The sequence below is a fragment of the Lissotriton vulgaris genome, chromosome 3_1 (assembly GCF_964263255.1).
Source record: "Lissotriton vulgaris chromosome 3_1, aLisVul1.2, whole genome shotgun sequence".
Taxonomy (NCBI): domain Eukaryota; kingdom Metazoa; phylum Chordata; class Amphibia; order Caudata; family Salamandridae; genus Lissotriton; species Lissotriton vulgaris.
In genome coordinates this window covers 1,637,402,338-1,637,424,877 of record NC_141689.1, presented here as the reverse complement: position 1 = coordinate 1,637,424,877, position 22,540 = coordinate 1,637,402,338, and the positions used below count along the sequence as shown (strand labels likewise).

Genomic DNA, 22,540 nt, shown 5'->3' with positions numbered 1-22,540 from the left:
GTCCATAAGTTGTGTGTGTCAGCGTGCGTGTAAGCACGAGTCAGTGTGTGCACGTTATTGTTTGTTTGTGTGTGTGTGTCTGGGTGTGTGTGTCAGCGTGTGTGTGTGTGTGTGGAAGCATGAGTGTGCCAATGTGTGCGCAAGGTGTGTGTGTGTGTGTGTGTGGAAGCATGAGTGTGCCAGTGTGTGCGTAAGTTATGGTGTGTGTGTGTGTCAGCATGTTGTGTGTGGGGAGTCAGCGTATGTACAAGCTATGTGTGAGTGTCAGTGTGTGTGGGAGTCAGCGTGTGCGCAAGGTATGGTCTGAGTGTGCCAGCCTGCTGCGTTGAGTCTGTCGGCCTCGGCAGGACCCCGGCTCTTCCCCGGTCTAGGCGAGGAATGCGCTCTCCTCCCACATCCCAGCCAGCCTCCTCCGGCACTCCCTCCTCCTGCAGCCTCTTCCTCCCCAGGGACAGTGGCCCTCCCCTAGACCCTCCCCGTATGTGGACTTCAAGTAACGCATCTTACATTTGTCCCGCCCCTGGAGGGAGTTGTGTGTTGGTCACGCGTCTTATTTGTTGACTGGGGTGTGCGTACTTGTCCGAAAGTGTTTATTATGGGGGTCAATATCGCGCTGCTTGAATTTCGGAGGAAAACTAGAAAAATAAAACCGTTCTACGGCGATTCTCTGTCTTAGATTTCTCATTAAACCAAGTTGGTCTGATTGCTCAGTAAACACTACATTTAAATTTACTAAAGGAGTGTACTTATATAGCGCTAACTAATCATGGTGAGGCGTCAAAGTGCTTTACAGCACGTAGAATGCTACCCGGGAACCCGAAGTTAGTGGTCAGTCTAACCACTAACGAGCGCTTTAATTGTAACACCAGACTTTAAAAAATACGTGGAAATTGCTGGTTTTCTAGGGCTATCGTTGACTGCACCCCCCCCCCCCTTTTTTGCAAGTGTATGAATCAATGTAATGTCGACCACAGCTAGAGGCAAACCTTGAATGAGTTAAAAGCACCCTCGCAGGCTGTTCTCGCTTAAGAGAAAAATTGACCCTTTTCAGAAGGGAGTTGTTCCCTACAATGCAGTAGGTCTCGAATTTATGAGAGCTTGAGCTATTGCCATTCTAAATGACAACGCCTTTTATTTATGTTTTGAAAACAGAAGTAAAAGGCATTGTCATTTACAATGCTAATAGGTTAAACTCTAGCTAATGCGAGAACTATAGCATTGCAAATGCTTGTTAACTGAGGCATTGTTTTCCGGTTCCATAAGCTGTGGTTACATTTTATCTCGAGTATCTTGTCATAATAATCAGTAGGATTGCTTTGTACAGTATTGGTGCATTAGCAATAATTCTCCCTCCTTTGTTTCTTTAAAGCCTATAAATCTAAAAAGTCAAGATAATCAATAATACTTGGGGCAGGAGACACTTCTAATTTACATTTGGGTAAGAAAAGGTGCCCTCTATTCTACTCAGAAGCTAAAACGGAAGTACTATTTAATGGTTAGTACCCATCTATGAACCGTGACTGCCATGAAGAAGCTAGATAATGTTCCACATCGTTTACTCTCCAACTCCTAACTCAAAGCCTAGCATCTGATGAAGTGGTGTCTTTCTGGGTTGCCGGACAAGCAAATTTAAAACCTGTGCATGCGCATTACAGCCCGCAAGAAAAATCAAATGATGAGACATGGCACCAATCTGTTTCTGTTATCCCGAGGTTTTGAAAGAATTGCATTCATGCATTTAGGAATCTTATTGGATGTTAAGAAGCCCTTTCCATGATTATTCTAGACACCCCCCATCCCCATAAAAAGTTCTTTCGATTTCTTGGCCTTGCAGAAACTTGCTGTAGAATCCTCAGCAGAGGGGATTGGAATTGCCTGCAATAATGTTGCAGGTTTATACATCATTGGAAGCGATACCTTAGGAGCTTGACCATGTAAGCCTTGCCTTTAACCTAAAACTGAAATAGAAAATTCCCCTAGCGAGAAGGGGCAAGATCAGAAAGAGATGCAAAATACAAAGAAGAATAGAGTCTAATCTGCTACAAAATTGAAACCCAATTTGAGTAAGGCATTACCATATATTAGATAACCTGAGGTATAGTAATTCTGATTAGTGCTATTCCTGCAAGGTCATGTGCCTAGCAGAAGCTCACATTGATACTCTTAATGCAGAACCGAGTGATCGCTCAGACGCTCACAGACATGGGCATTTACTGCACGCATAAATGTCACATAAGGGGATAAACCTTGATAGAAACATACATTTTAAGAAAAGGGTAGCTGGATTAGTCAGTAAAAAGTAGTGCTTCAGAAATGGTTCTCCTAGCTTACAGGACCCAGGCAAAACACTGCTGCACAGCAAAACGTAACCATGGTCTGACATTCTTGAAGCTCATGCTGTCAATACAAAATTGTAGCTGAACGAGTTGCTTAATTTGGAACCGAATGAGGGCTGATGCCCAAAGCTTATGCGGAGTCCGCAGCCTGTGCTGTTATTAACACCTGAGGCACACTGCTCGTGTGCTCATGACGAGCTCAGCTCGTCATGACCACACCTGTTTCTATTGACCTTCAGCAAAGCAGACAAATATCTCAAGCAGTGAAGGTGTTAAGTGCACAGAATCCCCAACTGCATAGTCTTCAATCCCCTTCAGCCCCCTATAATCCACTCCCAGACACATCCTTTCCCTCTATCTCGCTACTGCAGGATCCTGCTTTCTCCCATTGTGATGTTCTTTTCTACTTTCCTTCCCTTTTTCTCAGGAAATGTCTGATGAGGACAAATCAGTGCCAGTCTCCCTCACCTGCAACCACCAGGGCAAATTAAGCAGTGAGCTAAACATATTGCATGCACAAGAGGGTGAATTTCTGTTTTTGAACAGCTGCTTGGAATATGTGAATTGAAGGAATTGCCCCTTTTTAGGTCTCAGCCTGCTTAGGCTGCGCTTGCGCAGTCCCGCTGGGGAGATCTTATGTTTTTCAGAGTGGGGCTTGAACCCGCCCCTCTTCTCCATTGGCTGGCTTCCAAAACGGAGGCCAGCCATTGGAGGAGAGGGGCGTCAGTCCATTTAAGCCCCGTCTTTTTGGGATTCAGGGGTGTGTTTATTTAGTTTCTTTCTCTCCTCTTCCCATTGGCTGGAATTTTACATTCCAGCCAATGGGAAGAGGAGAGAAAGAAACACGCCGCCGAATCCGAAAATGACTTTTCGTTTCTCCGAGGCATTTCTGCATGACCTCGGAGAAACATGGTGGCGTTCATGGCGTGGTCCGCTTTCCAGCTGGAGCTCGCTTGTTTTTAGCAAGGGTAAGGAGGTGCTGCATGGGGTAAGTATGAGCAGCTGATGGAAATTCGTAACATTGTACATCATCGTACCATGGAATTATAGGCATGCATTCGAAGGGGTTATGTGTAGAATGTTGTGGGATTAACGACCAAGAGGTTGAGGTGTTAGCATTGTTTTTTGTGGCGTTGGCTTGTGGGACAACTTTGTGAACAAATGTATATTTCTGACAACATTCCGGTGTCCGAGCCATCTTCTTGTCTCAAAAACGAGCACAACGCTGTCAGGTAAGTCCTTCTTCCTTGTCCAGTAGCCGCCGCCAAATTGTAGTTTTATTTCTATGTCTCGCGTATGTCAGGGCTTTACGGCACATGCTTTCGCTTTACGGCTTGCTGTATAGCTCTCTTCGTGGCCAGGACTCCTTCCCTCCTCCCTTTCAACGCTTCACCAAGATGGCCTCCGGGGTAGGAATACGGAGCTGACTGGCCGGGATTAGGGAATCGGTTGCCATCCGCCTCCGTGGAAGGGCCAGCGGGTTCAGAAAAATGTGGCGGTCACTCAGGGTAGTACTGATAGTGTATTTAGATCGGGGTTCCTGCTGAAAGAGCAGACTGACTGGAAGATTGGAGTTATTCCTGGGCTGGAAAATCATGTTGGGTAGGGTATGCGAGACCACCGGTATACCGCAGGGCGCCTGAATACCTTATAGTTGGGTACAATTTTAGTAAGTTCTCGCTTAGGAGATGGAGTCGAGCCATTCAGGCGTGGAAGATTGGGGTCCGGCGCTCCAGAATGCATGCGTGAATGTTAGCATTTTCCAGTGGCTTGTTTGGGTCGATGAAGCCACATACACAATGTATGGTAATGTGCTACACGCTGTGGTATCAAGTTGATTGACAATGGCACTTTAGCATATGAATGTTGTATATCGGTTCTTAAGGTGGCGTACACGAAGTTGTTACTACCCCCTTTTAAAAATGGGCACTTTAAGCCAGTCCTAGATTTTCCCCAGTTACACAGAGGACGTGGGAATATTTGGTTTTTTTTTTTTTTGTTTTTTTTTGTCCTCATTTGCCTTCCCTTCCAAACAAGGGTAATACCAACCACCCAGCACGTTTTGACACGTGATTTGTTTTCTTGGTGGCAGAGATATCCCAAAGAGGAAAGAGGGTATCTTTTAACTCCATCTAGGTATTTTTCAACCTGTAGGACCAAAATCGATTCTAGGCTGGCCATGATCCAGGAGCATTGATGGCATAATCATCGGACCCGGGGGAAAAAAAAAAAAAAAAAAAAAAAAACCCCGGGTTCACCTCCAATTAATTAGAAGGTCCCAGAAGGCCAGATTGCGCTTACTAGCGGTTCTCTTAAGGTCCATTTTGGATGTTTCGTATAGGGATGAAAGCCACTGAGAATGTAGTGGAGGTGTTTTTTCTATCCACTGTATACAAATTTGTCTTCTCGCCAATAGCATCGCATAGAAGAGAAAAGATTTTGCCTTGCCCTTAATGTTTTCTTCTAGCCCAAATATAACAAGTGGTAAAGTTATTGACAAAGTTGTATGTAGAATAGAATTAAGAGTATTCTTAACCTCTTCCCAAAAATTCGAAATATCCGGACATTCTATGAACATGTGTATGTCACTAGCACCTGCCATATTACATTTGTTGCATTTTTTGTCTGGTAGAAATTTAGACAATTTTAGTGGTGTTATATAGGCACGATGTATTGAAAAGAGATGGTTACGTCTCAACCATGCAGGTTTTACAGTTTTATACAGTAATTCGCAAGATTTTTGCCATATATCCTCACATGGAGTGCCGATCTCTGATCTCCATAACTCATCTGGTAGTTTAAACTCGCCATCGCTTTCCTCCAGCATCTGCCAATACCATGTAGCTACTTCTTTCCCTCCGGTTGGTCGTTCTACCAGCATTTGTTCTAGTGTACTAATTTTCCCAATACTGGTATCTATACGGCTCTGTGATCTTGCCCAGCTGTCTACTTGAATGTATTTAAATCTAGACAATCCAAGTCCTACGAGCTCGTATAATTCATTCCAAGTTATTAATTTCCCGTCTGTAAAGAGTTGGCCCCATCTTATTACACCTGCTTGCTTTATGATATTAGAGAGGCTATCTTTCAGACATGGTGGTAAGCCGGGTGAATCCCAAATTGGGGAATAAGTAGAATAATATGACAGGCCAATTTTTTTCCTTATGTTAGTCCAAGTTTTAGCCCATGATTGTGCTATTTTAAGTTTGATTTTTTTGAAAAATTTTTGGCTTCCAAATTTAAACATAAAGCCCTCTGATGTTAGATTTGCCCCCAATAATATTGCTTTGTACATTGAATTAGACGTAAGATTGGATGGAGTTTTTAATAACATCCTTGAGTGTGACATCTGAAATGCCCATGAGTAGTACAGCAAGTCTGGAAGTGCAAGGCCCCCCTTCTCTCTTCTTCTTCTTAGTTTTTTCCATGCTATTCTTGTTGTTTTATAATTCCATATAAAAGAGTTTAATTCTCTTTGAGATTTTTCGATTTGCTTTGGCTCAAATGCGATTGGAATTGTATTAAATATAAAAGTAAACTTGGGGAGGATACACATTTTAACTAGGTTTACTCTGCCCATTATGGAGAGCGGTAGATGTGACCAAGATTTTAAGAGTTTTTTACTTTCCAAATGTATTCTTTCTAGATTGTTTTGTCCGATGTTCCCCACCTCCTGAGTTATTCTTATTCCTAAGTAGCGCATAGATGTTGAGATATTTATCCCTAACTGTATATTTGGAAGATTCCATACCATTATCTCCGTTTTGCTGGAGTTAATATCATAACCTGATATATTGCCAAACTCTTTTGCACATGCAATAATAACTGGAAATGCTTTAACTGGGTCAGATGTAAAAACCAAAATGTCATCTGCATACAGTGCTACCCGCCTTTCCCACTCTCCATAACTAAAAGATGGAATATTAGCCTCGTCCCTTAGAAGTTGAGCGAACGGTTCAATATACAAATTAAAAAGGAGAGGGGAAAGCGGGCAGCCCTGTCTCGTACCTCTAGATATATTAAAGGCATCAGTCAAACTCCCGTTAATCATTAACCTAGCCGAAGGTCTGTTATATAATAGTTTGATTGTTCTGCGGAATCCTTCCCCACAATTGAATTTTTTTAATACGTCGTTTAGATAGAGCCAATTGACTCTATCAAACGCTTTTGTTGCGTCTAAGGTCAATGTAGCCAGGGGTGCAGAGACGGCAGTAGCAATATCTATAGCCCCTACAAGTTCTTGAGTTAACTCCGCTAGTTGTCTGCCTTTAATAAATCCCTTTTGGTCTGGGTGGATGATATTTCCCATGACACTGGCCAATCTTGTAGAAATAATAGTTGTAAATATTTTATAATCACTGTTAAGAAGTGATATTGGTCTATATGACCCACACTCTAATGAAGATTTTCCAGGTTTAGGAATAAGTACGATTGTTGCCTCTCCCCAAGATTTAGGTGGCAGATCTCCCTTTATTAAGATACCATTGAAAAGTACCGTAAGCTCTGGAGCTATACTATGTTCAAGGGATCTGTAAATTTCTCCAGGGAGACCGTCCGGCCCTGCCGCTTTTCCTTTTTTCGAATGATGAATTGCTTTTATTACTTCATCTACAGAGATCTCTTCCTCTAACATTTTACTCTGATTCATTGATAAAATAGGGAGTGTAATAGCATCTAACCACCTATCTCTTGCTTGTTGATCATTGGGGAGATCTTCTTTGTAGATCTCCTCAAAGAATTCAAAAAATGCGTTCCCTATTTCTTGATTGGTTGATCTTGTCTCTGTCTCGCCTGCTATCTTAATTTCTCTGATATAATTTAGTGTTTTATCGGCTTTTATTTTCCATGCCAATATTTTTCCTGCGGCTTCCCCGAACTCAAAATTAGAGGATTTACTCACTTCCCACCTTTTATTTATTCTTTCTTGTAGAGTATTTTCTATTTGTTTTTTCAGTTCGGCCAGTTTTTCCTTTTCTGCAGATTTTTCTACATTCGGATCTATCCTTAGTTCTAGAAGTTTCATGTCCCTTTCTAATGCCCCAATCTTTCCATTGTATATTTTCCGCCTGTAAGAGGCTCTATTAGTAATCTGTCCTCTTAAAAAGGCCTTGAAAGTCTCCCAGACTACTGTAGGAGCAGCAGAATTATTATTAATATCAAAAAAGGTTAGGGTCTCATCTGAAAGGTATTTCACCTCTTCCTCCTCCAGCAAAAGTGTCCGATCAAAGGACCAGGATGGATGTTTAACTAAATTGTCAGTTTTTAAAGTAAATTCTAATGCGGAGTGATCTGATAGGTGTGATGGCAGGTAGTTTATTGATATTAGAGTTTCCTTTAGGCAATAACTAAAAAGAGCATAGTCGATTCTAGATTTGTGTTTGAAACGACTATTTCTAAGGGAGACTCCTAACTTATTACCCTCTCTTTCCCTCCAAAAATCTGCCAATCCTAGATGTTTCATAATTGATTTGAGGGTTTCTCTTGATTTTATGGAGCAAGAGATTCTAGATTTTGTTGACTTATCTAATCTTGGGTCAAGAACAATATTAAAGTCTCCCATCCAGATTATTGGCTCCTGAACCGAAATTAATTGGTTCCTTACAGCATCCAGATGTGATGGGTCATCTAAGTTAGGACCATAGTAACCAATCAATGTCCTGATCTGACCCATGAGAGAGGCTTTGACTATCAGCCATCTTCCTGTGTTGTCTTCCTTACAGTCTAAAATTTGTGCTCTCACAGATTTTTTAAAGATAAATACTACCCCTCTTACATTCGCATTGTGGTCAGTTGAACAGAATTTATCTATCCACCTTTGTTTCTTTAATACATTAGTAGCCTCTGATTTAAGCAAGTGAGTTTCCTGCAACACAATGATCTGCGCCTGCGAGTCTCTCAGGTATTGTAAGATCCGATCTCTTCTTCCTCGTACTCGCAGACCATTGACGTTCCAGGACATATAATTAATATCTGTCATAATTTTTAACTTCCGTCCCCACCATCACTCTTATTTTTTTTTTTTTTTTTCCAAAACTTGATGATTTTCTGATGTTTAGCATGCTAGACTTTGAGACTTGAAAGAGATTGATTTTTAAGGTCTTAAATTGAGCTGACAAATGAGGTTTTTTTTCTTTCTTGCCCCCCCACCCCTTCACCCACCCCCTAGGAAACCCCCCCTTACTTATTCTGGCTTGGTGTTGGGCCAGATTTCCGCCCATCAGGAGCCTATCCTTTGCCTCCCCACTGCTGCCTTTTTTACATCTAGAACAAGGAAAAAGAAATAGCCACGTCTGAGCCATTTAATGTAAGGAGCCACCATTATATAACACAGGAGGGGAATTTGAAATATTAAGTTTAGGTGCAAAAGAGTTTCTAATCCTAAGTGATTATCCGTGTTTTTATTTTTTTTTTTATTTTTTTTTTTTTACTATATATATATATATATATATATTTTTTTTTATTTAATCTTTATATCTATATTTCTCCTCCTGTGTATATGTGCATGTGTATCTTTTTTTTTTTTTTTTTTTTTTTTTTTTCCCCCCTCTAGCTAATTTGATTTATGTGCTTGAGCTTGGGCGTGATCTCTAATGGAGTCCAGTAATTCGTCAGCATCGTGAATAGAACGGACATTATGCATCTTATTGTTATACATAATTCGGAGGAACGCAGGAAATCGCATCTGTACCGTTGCCCCAAATGATCTAAATTTGTCCATACGTTGCCCCAGCTCCCATTGCCTCTCCAATGTAGTCTTTGAGAGGTCTGAACGTATCTCAAAGCTGAAATCAAGACATTTTATTGAGCCTGCTTTTAATGCTAGGTTTAGAATTTTTTCTTTTAAAGCATATGTCAAGAAGTTGATTAGTACTTTCCTTGGCTTAGTTCTTGCCGGGTTCATGCGAAACGGATCCCTGTGTATTCGCTGGATGTCTTTACTTAGTTCTTCTACTGTCTCTTCCAAGTTGAGTGTGTCTTTTATTAGATGTACAATGAAGTCCTTTAGGTCTCCACCTTCTTTTCCCTCAGGTATTTTCAGGAGTCGAATATTATTACGTCTGGAGTAATTCTCTAAAACTTCAATTCTCTCTCTCATGTCATCACCATCTTTTTGGAGATTATAAATTTTTGATCTAGCCGCCTCCAGATTTTTGTTCAATAAACCTACCGAACTTTCCAATACTTCCGTCCTCTCGCAGAGACCTTCAACTTTCTGTCCCAGCTCTTCACAAGTAGCTCTTATTTCTACTTGATTATTTTTAGAAATTGCAAAGTCTTGTCTTATCTCCTCTCTCATCTCTGAGATTGAGGAGACTATTGCTTCTAATGCACTGCCAAGCACTGGATCTATGCTTTCTGAGGTTTCATTTGATTGGGCATCTGCTGAACCAACTAAAACGCTCTCTGTGTGTGTTTCTAATTCAGACAAAGTAGGCTGAGTGGTTTCCGCAGAGACTACTGTTGGCCCCCCCACTGATAATATAGCCTTTGATAAGTCCGATTTCAGAGTAGACACACCATGCTCGGTTTGTTCAGATTGTTTACCCAGCTGTAAACTTTGATTTTTCATGGCTGTCGCCATATCTTGTGTGATCTGTAAAACTTGTGGCAGAGCTCTAAAGTATGAACGCAAGGATGGGGTTATGTCCCCTGGAGCCTTTAATTTTTTATTTCTGCTCTTGTTTTTAGGTTGTTTTAACATAGAACGTTTACTATCTTTACTATCTTTACTATCTTTAATTGGCTCTGGCTCTGGTTGATTTTTTTTTTTTTTGAGCTTGACCTCTTTTTGTGCTCCCTCCAAGGTGCACTCTGGGAGTTGAAGTCCTTTTTCCCCCAATTCTATCCCTCTGTTCCTGCCCTTTGTTTTACTTCTCGTAATCCTTATTTGCAAATCTTGTACTCCTTTATTTAATTCACAGGCTGTACTGGGAGCCTCCCCAAACAAGCAATAGATCTTACTTGATTCTTGCGCAGAGACGCCTGGACCTTTGGAAGAACACAAACCAGCCTCTGCAGCTTCCGTCGTGTCATTTGAATCCACTGCTCCCAAAACGATCGAAGTGGTGGTTCTCAACGCCTCTCCCCCTTTTCCACTTCCAACTACAGCTGCAGTGTGTATGCTTCTTGCAGCGGCCGCACGGCCGCGTCTAATCTCCACGGCTGCCCGCCCCCAGCAGAGGAGAGAGTTGGTGGCGGCAGCGGGAGAGCTGAACTGCAGGCACATTCAAAGCCGTTTTTTTACAGGTTTTTACCCCAAATATTGGAGCGAGAAGACTTCAGCTTTCTCCAAAGAAGGCTCCGTTTCAGGTACCGTTCGTGACAACTTAATTTACCGCATATCCGTTCAAGGCTGCAGCGAGGGCTCAGGATTCAGCTCTGGGCGTGCGATCCGCACCTAGCCTGCGGTCGCCATGTTTCCCAGTGTCAGTCGGGAATATTTGGTTAAACCTTTCTCAATATACGTATAAGTTTGTAATTCCCAACGTGCTTAAATGAATTGTTTGAAAAGACGGGACTGGCTGAAAGTAGCCATCATAACGTGGTGGTAGATGGCACCATCAGTAAATGTGCACACGTTTTCGTTTGTCAGCACGAGAAATGGAGCTCGGCGCTGTATCCTTTAAAAATATATATTGGTGCAAGGCATTCAGCTGTGCTATTTGGCACCCCATATGTAGGGTGATTAGATTTAGTGTATTTTACCCTAAAGATTCTAGCACACTAGTGAAATCAGGTGCTGTATGTAGCACACGGACATACCAACAAAGGGAATTTAAAACTGCATAGCTCTTGTGATGTAGAATACATTTGCTGCTAGATAAATAATTCAATATGTAGTCTTAAATTGCATGTTTGTTTGTGCTTGTTAGGCGATATTGGTTGTGTTATAGATTGGACGACTGGTATGATGTCTGGGGTTGTTGGAAAACGTGGATGACCGGTTTTGAGATTGAATGTTATGTGGTTGACAGCAGGGTGCTGATCGATGTTGATTGTGTTGGCGTTTGTTTATATTTCAAGTTTTTGTACTTATTTTATAACTTGGGGTCTTTGTAATTTGGGGGTCTTGTCCAGTGTCCCAGAGAATTTATTTCTTGCTGTAAAAAATCACTTTTGCCTAATTTGCATGTCTTATAGTATAGGAAATAGTCGGGTGTAATATGTATACTGGTGACGTTTCTGTAGCCAGTCTGGGGATTTTGTCTTGCGTAAGGTGTCCGATTTATTAGTCAATTGTTAGAATGCATGCATGTTGGGCGTAGTGTGTGTTGTGTGATGACAGGAGCTTTTGCCTAAAAAGTGATACCTAGTGTTCCTTCTGCCTCCACGCTTTGTGCCTTCCCTCCTTAAACTCAGCTATGCTGATGGCTGAGTACTGCATCAGCAAGTCCTGCAATTCTATTTCACTTGTCTGTCTTAGCAGATCTGCGTTTGCTTGATTAGGTAGGAATTGTTTGGCTACTGAGGGCTACCCATAGTGTCCTACCTCCCTCTGGTTTGTGAAGGCCAATGAGGCAGATAAGATGGTAGAACTGAGGGAACTTCGAAAGCAAGATCTTTCTCTAGAGATGTAACCATAGTAGACAAACTGTTGGCTTAGACCTGTGACTAAGTGGGCGTACAGGTTTTCACGTGATCTGTTAACTGTTTCTTCACCATGTTAGACAAAGGCTGTGTTGGGTATTTGAACAGTTGGAATGTGAATGTGTGGAATCAGAGGGTGAGAAAAAATGTATAATGGGTCAGTGTCCAGTTCCACCAACTATTCGTAACCCAGCTTGTACTGTCCTGCAAGCAGGTTGTGTCACCTGTGACCGTGTTATTGAATGGTTTCCCACTTCATACCACGCCGTCTTTCCCACTCAGCCTAGTCACCAACTGAACTAAGGTGAGCAGGCAAGTCGATTTAGGATCATATCAGTAGTATTTTAACTGCCTGAGCTGGGGCCAAATAGAGTATCTGCTTTAACAGACGCCTCTTAAGTTCCCAGTGGACGCTGGTTGTTTATCTTGGATTGCCTTTTTAACATGAAGCAGGCCCTCCAGGATATTGCAGCATAGTCAAAGAAGTTTTGCAGAACAATATTTAGCTCTAAGCAGCGTTTCTGTACCACTTTAACGTAACTGAGTGAGAATGAATGCGTCAAAGTGAGTGAGAATGAGTGAATGAAAGTAAAATTGATTATAAGTGAGTGAACAGGCACCACCACCACATCCGGCGCCAACACAGCCACATCCGCCACCACCACCTCATCCGCCACCACCACCTCATCCGCCACCTCCACCTCATCCGCCACCACCACCACCACCTCATCCACCACCACCACCTCATCCACCACCACCACCACCACCTCATCCACCACCACCACCACCACCTCTGCCCCTCTTATGAGCTGTTCCGAAAAACTTTAAAAACCTTCCTTTTCAAAGCGGCCTTTGAGTAAAACCTTCTGCCCTGGCTCGATATGTCTGTTATGAGCGCCAAAAAACCATCTTGGTGTACGTGCGCGATATAAACTCTTTAACATCTTTAACATAACATCCACCACCACCACCTCATCCACCACCACCTCATCCACCACATCTGTGTGTGTGTGGCTCTATGTGTGTCTGTGTGGCTCTATGTGTGTGGCTCTATGTGTGTGTGTGTGGCTCTATGTGTGTGTGTGTGGCTCTGTGTGTGTGTGTGTGTGTGGCTCTGTGTGTGTGTGTGTGTGGCTCTATGTGTGTGTGTGTGGCTCTATGTGTGTGTGTGTGTGTGGCTCTATGTGTGTGTGTGGCTCTATGTGTGTGTGGCTCTATGTGTGGCTCTATGTGTGTGTGTGTGTGGCTCTGTGTGTGTGTGTGGCTGTGCATGTGGCTCTGTGTGTGTGGCTGTGTGTGTGTGTGTGGCTCTGTGCGTGTGGCTCTGTGTGTGTGTGGTTGTGGCTCTGTGTGTGTGTGGTTGTGGCTCTGTGTGTGTGTGGTTGTGGCTCTGTGGTTGTGGCTGTGTGTGTGTGGTTGTGGCTCTGTGTGTGTGTGTGTGTCTGTGTGTGTGTGTCTGTGTGTGTGTGTGTCTGTGTGTGTGTGGCTCTGTGTGTGTGTCTCTGTGTGTGTGGCTCTGTGTGTGTGGCTCTATGTGTGTGTGGCTCTGTGTGTGTCGCTCTATGTGTGTGTGTGTGTGTGTGTGTGTGTGTGTGTGTGTGGCTCTGTGTGTGTGTGGGTGCAAATGCAATAGGTCTCGCATTTGCAAGAGATCAAGCTATTGGCATTGTAAATGACAATGCCATTTATTTATCTGTTTTCAAAACCAACACAAAGAAAAAATTGTCATTTACAATGCCAATAGCTCTAACTTTTGCAAAGGCGAGACCGTTGCATTGTAAATGCTTGTTTATTATAGTGAAACATTGCTTGATGGTGGCACTGTAGCTCTTGCATGTTTTTAGGTCATAAGGCAAGACCTTTTGATTTTACTAAAATTCTATATATAGTATACTTAAAGGGGATTTTCATCAGATTAGTTGTTCCCTTGATCTGTAGTTAACATTTACATTTTGCTTCCGCCCACTACAGCAAACAGCATTGGGTAATGGGTCATCCGACTTCAACCACTGGTTAACTTGACTTTGACTGACAGCTTTTTGTGATTTCACTAGGAGCCCATGTCCACATGCAAGGTATTTCCCTTCAGTACCAATGTTTGCTTTTACTTTATAATTCCTTTAGTGTTGCTTTTATGTTTAGAGCCTGGTGTAGTAAAAGGATTCTTTCTACCAAATGTGAGTGCAGGGCACATTCCAGTTTTATAATTTCCTGTCGATGCAGTTGCAAATTCGTTTTGGAGTGGTCTTTAATTATCTCACTGCTGATATTTTACAGGTTAACAGATTGTAGTCTTTTTGAAACTGTTCTGTATTAAATTATCCTTTTTTTATCTACTATACACAAACCAAAAGCTTTAATAAAAAGCTGGCATTTATGGTGTTAAATTTGCAGCACTTTTTTTTTCTTTCATTTTTTTCCTTTCATTTTTTCTTGTTTTCTTTATCTTACATTCTTTACTTCCCTTTCATTCCTTTTCTTTTCATTCTTTCTTTGCAATATGTTTTTCTTGCCTTTCCGTTTCTTCATTTAATTTTTTTCTTACTTTTTAGGGCTCGCCTGCTGATGCGCTTGCGCATAGCTGGCGAAGCTCTATGGTGGCTTATCCAGAGTTTAACCACTGGCGATTCCATGCAGTGCATGTGCTTCTTAGGTCATTGCGCAAGCGCAAGCCCTAAAAAGCGCGTGCACAGTGCCACCAGCCGCCTGTCTGTCTGTCTGCCTGCCTCGCATTACCACATCAAAGGCAGCCCAGCCTCCCTCCCACAAGCTTCTCAGCGTGCGCTCTGCATTTCTCCTCCCAGCGCCGGCCGTACTTTCATGCTCCCATCAAAAATATCCAAACCTTAACATGAATAGAGAGTTTGAAATGTCCAAGTCTACTCACAAGGGCTTCGCCAGTTCGCCCCAAGAGTCTTGATTTAGTCGAATTTAATAACTTTTTTTTTTAGGTTCAGCGCATTTTCATACGCGCATTCCTTGTTTTCCTTTCATTGTGCCTGTGCTTGGCAATGTTAGCAGCAGATCGTGAACTGCTCGCACCCACCCTCTTGTCTTATTCCAGAGCTACAAGCAGATGAGGACAGCAAATGTCTCTTAATGTGTTTTACATCAAAGGCTGGCGTTCGCCCCCAAGAGTCTTGATTTAGTCGAATTTAGTAACATTTCTTTTTTTAGATTTAGCACATTTTCACACGCGCATTCGCATTCCTTGTTTTCCTTTCATTGTGCCTTTGCTTGGCAATGTTAGCAGCAGACCGTGAACTGCTCGCACCCACCCTCTTGTCTTATTCCAGAGCTCCAAGCAGATGAGGACAGCGAATGCCTCTTAATGTGTTTTACATCAAAGGCTGACGGGAGTTCAGACAGTCCGCATGTCCGTCTTGTTCTATTTCTTATTTCACCTGGCCGTCTCTCCAGCGCAGAAGATGCTGCCTCAGAGCGCTGCCAGGGCTGCAGCTGCTCGGCATGGTGTGCCCGTGCAGACTCAACCCACCATACCCCGAGCTCTGGCCATTCTTCCCCTCCCTCTCTCCCTCTACCCTCTCTCCTTTTCCCTCTCTCCCTTTCCCTCACTTCCCTCTCTCCCTTTTCCTCTCTTCCCTCTCTCCCTTTCCCTCTCTTCCCTCTCCTCTCTCCCCGTCTCCGTCTCTCTCCCTCTCTCCCTCTCCTTTCTCCCCTCTATCCATCTCTTTACCCTCTCCCTGCTCTCCTTTTTTCCCTCTCCCCATCTCCCACTCAGCACCACCACAGCACCACCACAGCATCACTCAGCACCACCCCAGCATCACTCAGCACCACCCCAGCATCACTCAGCACCACCCCAGCATCACTCAGCACCACCCCAGCATCAATCAGCACCACTCACCATCACCACATCCTCACTCACCATCACCCCAGCACCACTCAGCACCACCACAGCACCACTCAGCATCACCTCATCATCGCTACGCCAGCATCACTCAGCGCCACCCCAGCATCACTCAGCGCCACCCCAGCATCGATCAGCGCCACCCCAGCATCGATCAGCGCAACCACAGCATCGCTCGGCGCAACCACAGCATCGCTCGGCGCAACCACAGCATCGCTCGGCGCAACCACAGCATCGCTCGGCGCAACCACAGCATCGCTCGGCGCAACCACAGCATCGCTCGGCGCAACCACAGCATCGCTCGGCGCAACCACAGCATCGCTCGGCGCAACCACAGCATCGCTCGGCGCAACCACAGCATCGCTCGGCGCAACCACAGCATCGATCGGCGCAACCACAGCATCGCTCGGCGCAACCACAGCATCGCTCGGCGCAACCACAGCATGACTCAGCACCACCACAGCATCACTGGTTCAAATATGTTCTTTCAATGTTTCAAGCTGCTTTCAAGCTTTATTACAAATCACAAAAAGATGTTAATATTTCACTTATGTTCTTGGATTTTCGTCACAATAAAAAACACTTAACATAATCTTCCCAAAAGTTATTTACAAAAGTTTAAGCTATTGCCATTACAAATTAAACACATTATTTAAGTATTAATTATTTTTAAAAAATAAGCCATTGTTATTTGCAATATCAATACATCTAAGTCCCGTAAATATAAAATATGTTGCATTACCAATGCAATAGGTGTCACATTTGCAAAAGTTATAACTATTGGCATTGTAAATGACAAAGCTATTAATTTAGCTATTTTAAAAAATAACACATAAATAATAAAAATTTCATTTATAAGACCAATAGCTCAAACTTTCCTAATGCGAGCCCTATTGCGTTTCCAATGCTTGTTTTATTTCTTACCCCTCCTTTGTTTCATAATTTCTTCCTTTATAAGACAAGAAGGTGGCATCCAATAGCAGAACAGTTGGCATTTGTAGGTCTGTATTAGCCAAGCCCTTTTGATATTGCTAAACTTGTGAGTGACAGTTACTTATGGGGGATTTTATCCACACTTCATCCATTCGTCTGTGGTGATCATTCACATTTTTCGTCTATCCACTCGAGCATACATCAAGGGGCAATGCACCAGTCCACTTCAACCATTGGCTGACTTCAGTGTTATGGCTTGCTGCCCTTCACAGGGAGCACACTTATACATAAAGTAGTTCGCTTCAGGGTCATGCAGTACAATGGAAATGTTTGTGTTTTTTAAACAAAAAAGTTTTGTCATTAATCTTTTCTTTTTTAAAATTGGTGAAGGCTTGCCAGCTACCTAAACCAGGTTTTGCCACAACTATGGCAGAACATGAAGTGCCAAAAGGTTGGCTTTCATTGCCAGACTTACTGGCTTTGGCAATGATTGGTTCATCAGTTTCTGAGGTGGATGTCTTTGACTCTTGAACTCCGACGTAAACTGGCAAAATACAGTCCTTAAAAATGTCTAGTACTCCAAACACCCAGTGACAGTCCAGTGAATCGATCCTAAAAATAAATGTAATTGGCAACAAACGTAATGGGCAAAGGAGGCCATTGGCCACCATCCTGTGGGCAGAATCGGATTGTTAAAACCAGAATGTTAATGACACAAGTAAACAACGGCTGAATAAGTTTGACCCTAAGTCGTTCTGTGAACTATTATCCCTAGTGGTAGTAGTGTTAATATTTTGGATAAAGTACATCATTCTGTACATTATAAGAGTGTTGCAAGTCACCCAGGAGTTCCATAACCATATAGAGGAACGAGGCAGACGGCAGAGATTATTATTATTATTATTATTATTATTATTATTATTATTATTATTATTATTAAACTCCGAGGTGACATGCAATATCCTTGTGTACTCCAAGATGTGTCACTCCATCATCTTTCCCAAAACAACTTCAACCCTTAAAACCTAGAGCAAGCATGTTTGCTCACATGAAGAATAAAAATAGGTGTAAAATTAAGCACTACAAAAACCTGTTTGATATTTTTTGCAAACAGACATTATAAACAAATCAATACAAGTCCGTGTAAAAACAAAAACTTAAGCTGCAGTAGCATGGAATGTGTGGAAACTTGCAGAAAGATTCCAGTTTTTCTCTATCGTTGCTTTAAACAGCTGTTTAAGTTTGCTCCGTGGCCTGACCTGCCTTTAATCTCGGCTGCTAGCAGCAGGGATTGTGATGTCTGAAGTTGACTGTAATCATTTATAATAGTCGAGTTTTTACGTCTTTTCTTTATAATCGGCGACTGGGTGTGTCACAAATTGCCCAATATAAAGAAATAACAGTCTGGCATTTATTCAGGAATTACAGAATCACGTGTATTATGTTAGTACTAGATTCTAATCTAATATGAGGGCCTTACGGTTCTTTTTAAAGCCTGCCTCAGATCTATGTGGGTAGGTTACCTTTCGAATAAATGAGTGATGGGGAGCTTTCTTGACAATTCAACCAATATCAAGCCATGGTCTGTCCAGATTTATGTAAAGGTATATGATCGGTCGTTTGTCTATAATTGGATTCTAAGAGAAAAAGCCACTGTAAGGCCAATAGCCTATTTAGTGAGTTATTTTGTTAATGATGTTGTAGTGGTTTTGTCACTAGTTTGTGTGTTCATTTAGTGATGTGCTAGTTTGTCAGTGGGCTTACATTGCTCTTTTATACACGATTTGAGAATCATAATTAGAATGTTGGGCTTAATTATTGAGCTCCTGTTTTTAATCCATCCTTTTGCATCCTGCCCTCTTTGGGGGCGTTGTTGTTTTTGTTCTAAGCTGCTGGTCACATGCTCTAGAACACCGTTACTCGGTCTATTGATGTTTGCTTGGTGCAGGGTAACTGACGCCCCTGGCAGGTTGTCAGTTTATACATGCACTTTGTGGGGTGACTGACCCCTCTTTTCTATGCATGCTTTCTGTGAAGCCATTGATGACAATTTTTAGGCCCATTGATTATTGCACTTACGACCATTACTATGTCCCATCATGTAGGATCCCTGTGCATTGTGGAGCTACTGATGCTTCTTAATAGTTTAAGTGGTCAATGCACTGTGAGGGGCCACCCTTTACTAGGCTCGTTAATATATCCGATCTTTCACCAGGCTAGGTAAGCAGCAGCACTTCCAGCAAATAACACGACCCTGTAATAAGCCAGGGCTGTTACTTTGCCATTGCGTTTATTTTCCTGCTTTTCTTATTTCGGTTTGTGTTGCTAGACTTGCTTAGCAGCTATCGGTTGTAAACATGTGTATTCTGTCGTCACTTAAATTATTAGGGCTTGGTCATTGACTTTTCACTTTAGGAATGGACCTTGAAACAGTCCGGTCCTCTCTGGTGAATTAGAGTGCTTCCTAGTTTACGGCCTACATCTTTCTATCACCCACCTAAGTCTGCAATCAGTGGCATAGTCAGTGTGTCATGGTCACTAGGACAAGCAATTAAGTGCTTTCTGGAATGAAATGTGCCCCTGACCATGATTTGAACAGTGTAATAGAGAATAATTGGGGTTCAGTGAGCCCCTCGGGCCTTATAGCCCCAGTGCCCCTGCACATGTTGCACCACTGGAAGCTACGCCCCTACATGCAATCAGTATGGTTTTGTTTTTTTTGTTTATTCATTTACCATGTCTTTGTAGTTAATTAAATGTATAAAAAAAACTCTCCTCCGCTGTAAGTTGGCATTTATAAAATGAAATGGTGCATATCGAAATCATCTGATAGAATAAACTGTCCCTGCTCTGCAACATGGTTCTTGAAATGGCCGAATAAATTCTATTTAAAGAGGCTGCTGCCTGCTGCCTGCTTACTACGTTTTCTGCAAGATGTTTTCCCCTTGGAAATCTTTTAAATGGCTTTTTAATAGTGTGTATAGTTCATTTGTCCTTTTATATTTATTTTGTGTGTTTAAATTTTACTACTTAACAAACAAGATGAGTGCTTTACATGTCAAAGAACAAGAAGCAAGCTCTGAAATATAACAGACGAAGAAAACAGTAGATTGATGGATAGAGCTTGGAAAGGCGGTAAACATGGAAGACTGTTTTCAAGTGTCTTTGTTTTACCTGGAACTCGTCAGGTGAATACGGAATACATTAATCTTTTGTTTTTTCCCTAAACGCTATGGCGTGAGCAAAAACGTCAAGAAATGTTAAGAAGTAATGTTTCATTAGTGTTTGAAATTGTTTTTATCATTGATGTAATAACTTTAGTGATTTCGCACATGGGCGACGATTTTCAGTTTGATTTTGATGAACGAGTGTCATGACCAAAACTCACAAGGCATGCAATAGTCTGTTTTTTCTACTCAACCTTTTATGAAAAGGTAATGGCTTACTATGCTGATAGAGTACCTGATACGAGGAGGATCCTGTTCTTAAAAGTTTAATTTGTAAATTGTCAAAACGAATGTCTAATCAGGTTTCCTTTTTCTCCTAGTGCTATACATCTCAAGGCCTGAACCTTACCAGAGTAACTGTGGTAGATTGTAGCCTGCAAGTTATTTACGATACATTTGTTAAACCAGATAATGAAGTGATAGACTATAACACCAGGTATGTGAATTCTCATGTATAACTCTTCATGCACTGGTGACGGTCATATACAGTTGGTTTAACATCTTTGGCCTGGTGTTATTTTGTTTAGTTATTTTAACATATACCTGTGGAATAATGTGAAATGATTAATCACATGTAGACTTTAATTCTATGTACAGTGCAAAAAATGTCAGTGCTTGCTTAGGTTGAAGTCCGTGTCTGCCAATCTGTGCAAGCCCCGTCATATTTAGAAATCGGTTCTCTTAGCTCTTAAGTTTACTTTCCTTTCTCTTTCTCATCTAGGATGATGAAAGATATAGATTTTCTTTTTTCCAGTTCTTAGTTTTCATATTCAACCATACAACTCTGTCTGCGTAATTTCTGATTACTTTTGTTGATTGTTAGACGTTTTAGTATGTTCTTCTTTAAGGCCAAGTTAGGCATTTTTTATTTTTATTTCAAAGATACTGGTATGTTTCCACTTTACAGTCATGGTTGTGCCTACTATAAAAACTGTAAGATAGCAATGATCTAGCAAGTAGGCAATTTTCCTATAGTCCAGACATGCAAGATAAGATGGGGAAACGCCAGATACATTAAATCCTGCTGTGAAAGTGTGGTTTGACGATCGACTTAGCTACACTTCCAGTCCATGAGTGTTAGAAATGGCATTCCCTGTTGACTGAGGTATGCACCCAGGCCAGGCAGGAACCACCACTCTGGCCAGGGCAAGCTGTACACACTAACAGATAACCTTTGCTCACTGTGGTAGCTTGGCACCAAGAAGTCAAGCTTATCCAAAGAGGCAATGTGTATTATACTCATACATACAGTAACGCAATGAATACACAACAAAGACTCCACAAAGGTATATAAGAAAAAGGTTACTATATTATAAACTAAACAAGACCAAAATTGACAAAAATCCAATGTATGAAGTAGAGATATTGTATTTTAAATAAACGCAGTAAAGCGCTTAGAAGCAAGTAGCGCAAAAAAGTTTACTTTAGGTCGTGCTGGAGTGGGACAAAGTCAAATTTCGGGCTGACCTTGTGGAATCGCAGGCCAGCTACAGGACCCACACAGGCCCCAATGAACAAAGTAACTTGCTTGGTCGCAAGCAACAAAGCGAGTATGTGTTCTCCATGCAGTGAAGGCAATGCGTCTGTTCATATTCACGCACCCAAGTCGAGCCTCGCAGTCTGAACTTTTAAACGGCGCTGCGTCGTAGTCGAACCTTGTAGTATGGTTCTGGGTTGTCGTCAACCCGCGCAGGGCTGTCTCCAGATCAACTCGCGTCAAAGGGTACTGCTTTGGTTGCGATTGAAGTAGTGGGGACTGTGCATTGATTTTGTAGCAACACAGCTGCAGAACCCACATCTGAGTCCCAAAACTAGAGAGGGCATCTCAGGCAAGGATAGGCATCACAGATGGCCAGTCCAGCAGCACTAGCAGAATTGCAAGAAGTCTTTTGTGTCCCTGAGACTTCAGAAAATAGGAGGTAAGCCCTTGGAGATCACTTGGAGGTAAGCAGATTCCAGCTCTCCTTCAGGTCAGTCAGGAAGCAGTAGGCAGCAGGGCAGCACAAAAGAAAAACAGGCCTTTCAAGTCTGCAGTCCAAATATGAGTCCTTTAAGCAGCAAAGCAGTCCTTCTGACGTAGTTCCAGTTCAATATCCAGAAGTGGCTGATTTTAGGGGGTCAGAGACCCAGTACATATTCCCAAAACTGCCTTTGATGTGGGGGATGACTTCGAAGCAGCTTTCGAAGTCCCCAGGTATCCCTTTAAACAGAGTCCTGTCTGAGGGGGTGATCAGTCCTTTGTGTATGACAGGACACAGCCTATTCAACTGAAGTGTTAGTCTCTCCCTTCCATCCTGGCCAGGCCATCAGAATGCAAATGTATATAGATGGGTACTTGTACACACCTATCCTTCCTGTGTTGTGGAGGGAATGCACAAAGTGTAGTGTAGTAAATGTCCTCTCCACTGTTCTTATCTGGATAGACTGTACTATGATATCTGTGACACCATAGAATGCCTGAGTGTCCCTCTGGCTCACAGTGCCTCTCTCTAACTTACTGTGGCAGTTGGTCATCTCAGGCTGAGCTGCTAACAGCTGGCTCCTGGTGGGGTTTTACTTCTGTACTTATTATCTTGGAAGGAACT

The 22,540-nt window shown here is 42.4% G+C and overlaps 1 protein-coding gene across 1 annotated transcript in view; it reads left to right on the top strand.

Annotated features, from left to right (window-relative positions):
- Positions 1 to 22,540, top strand: part of LOC147728286 (uncharacterized) — a 1,395,946-nt gene that overhangs the window by 1,052,740 nt on the left and 320,666 nt on the right. The window contains exon 13 of the mRNA XM_086963769.1: positions 20,276 to 20,391. Coding sequence (XP_086819895.1) covers positions 20,276 to 20,391 — 116 coding nt within the window. The remainder of the gene's footprint in view (positions 1 to 20,275; positions 20,392 to 22,540) is intronic.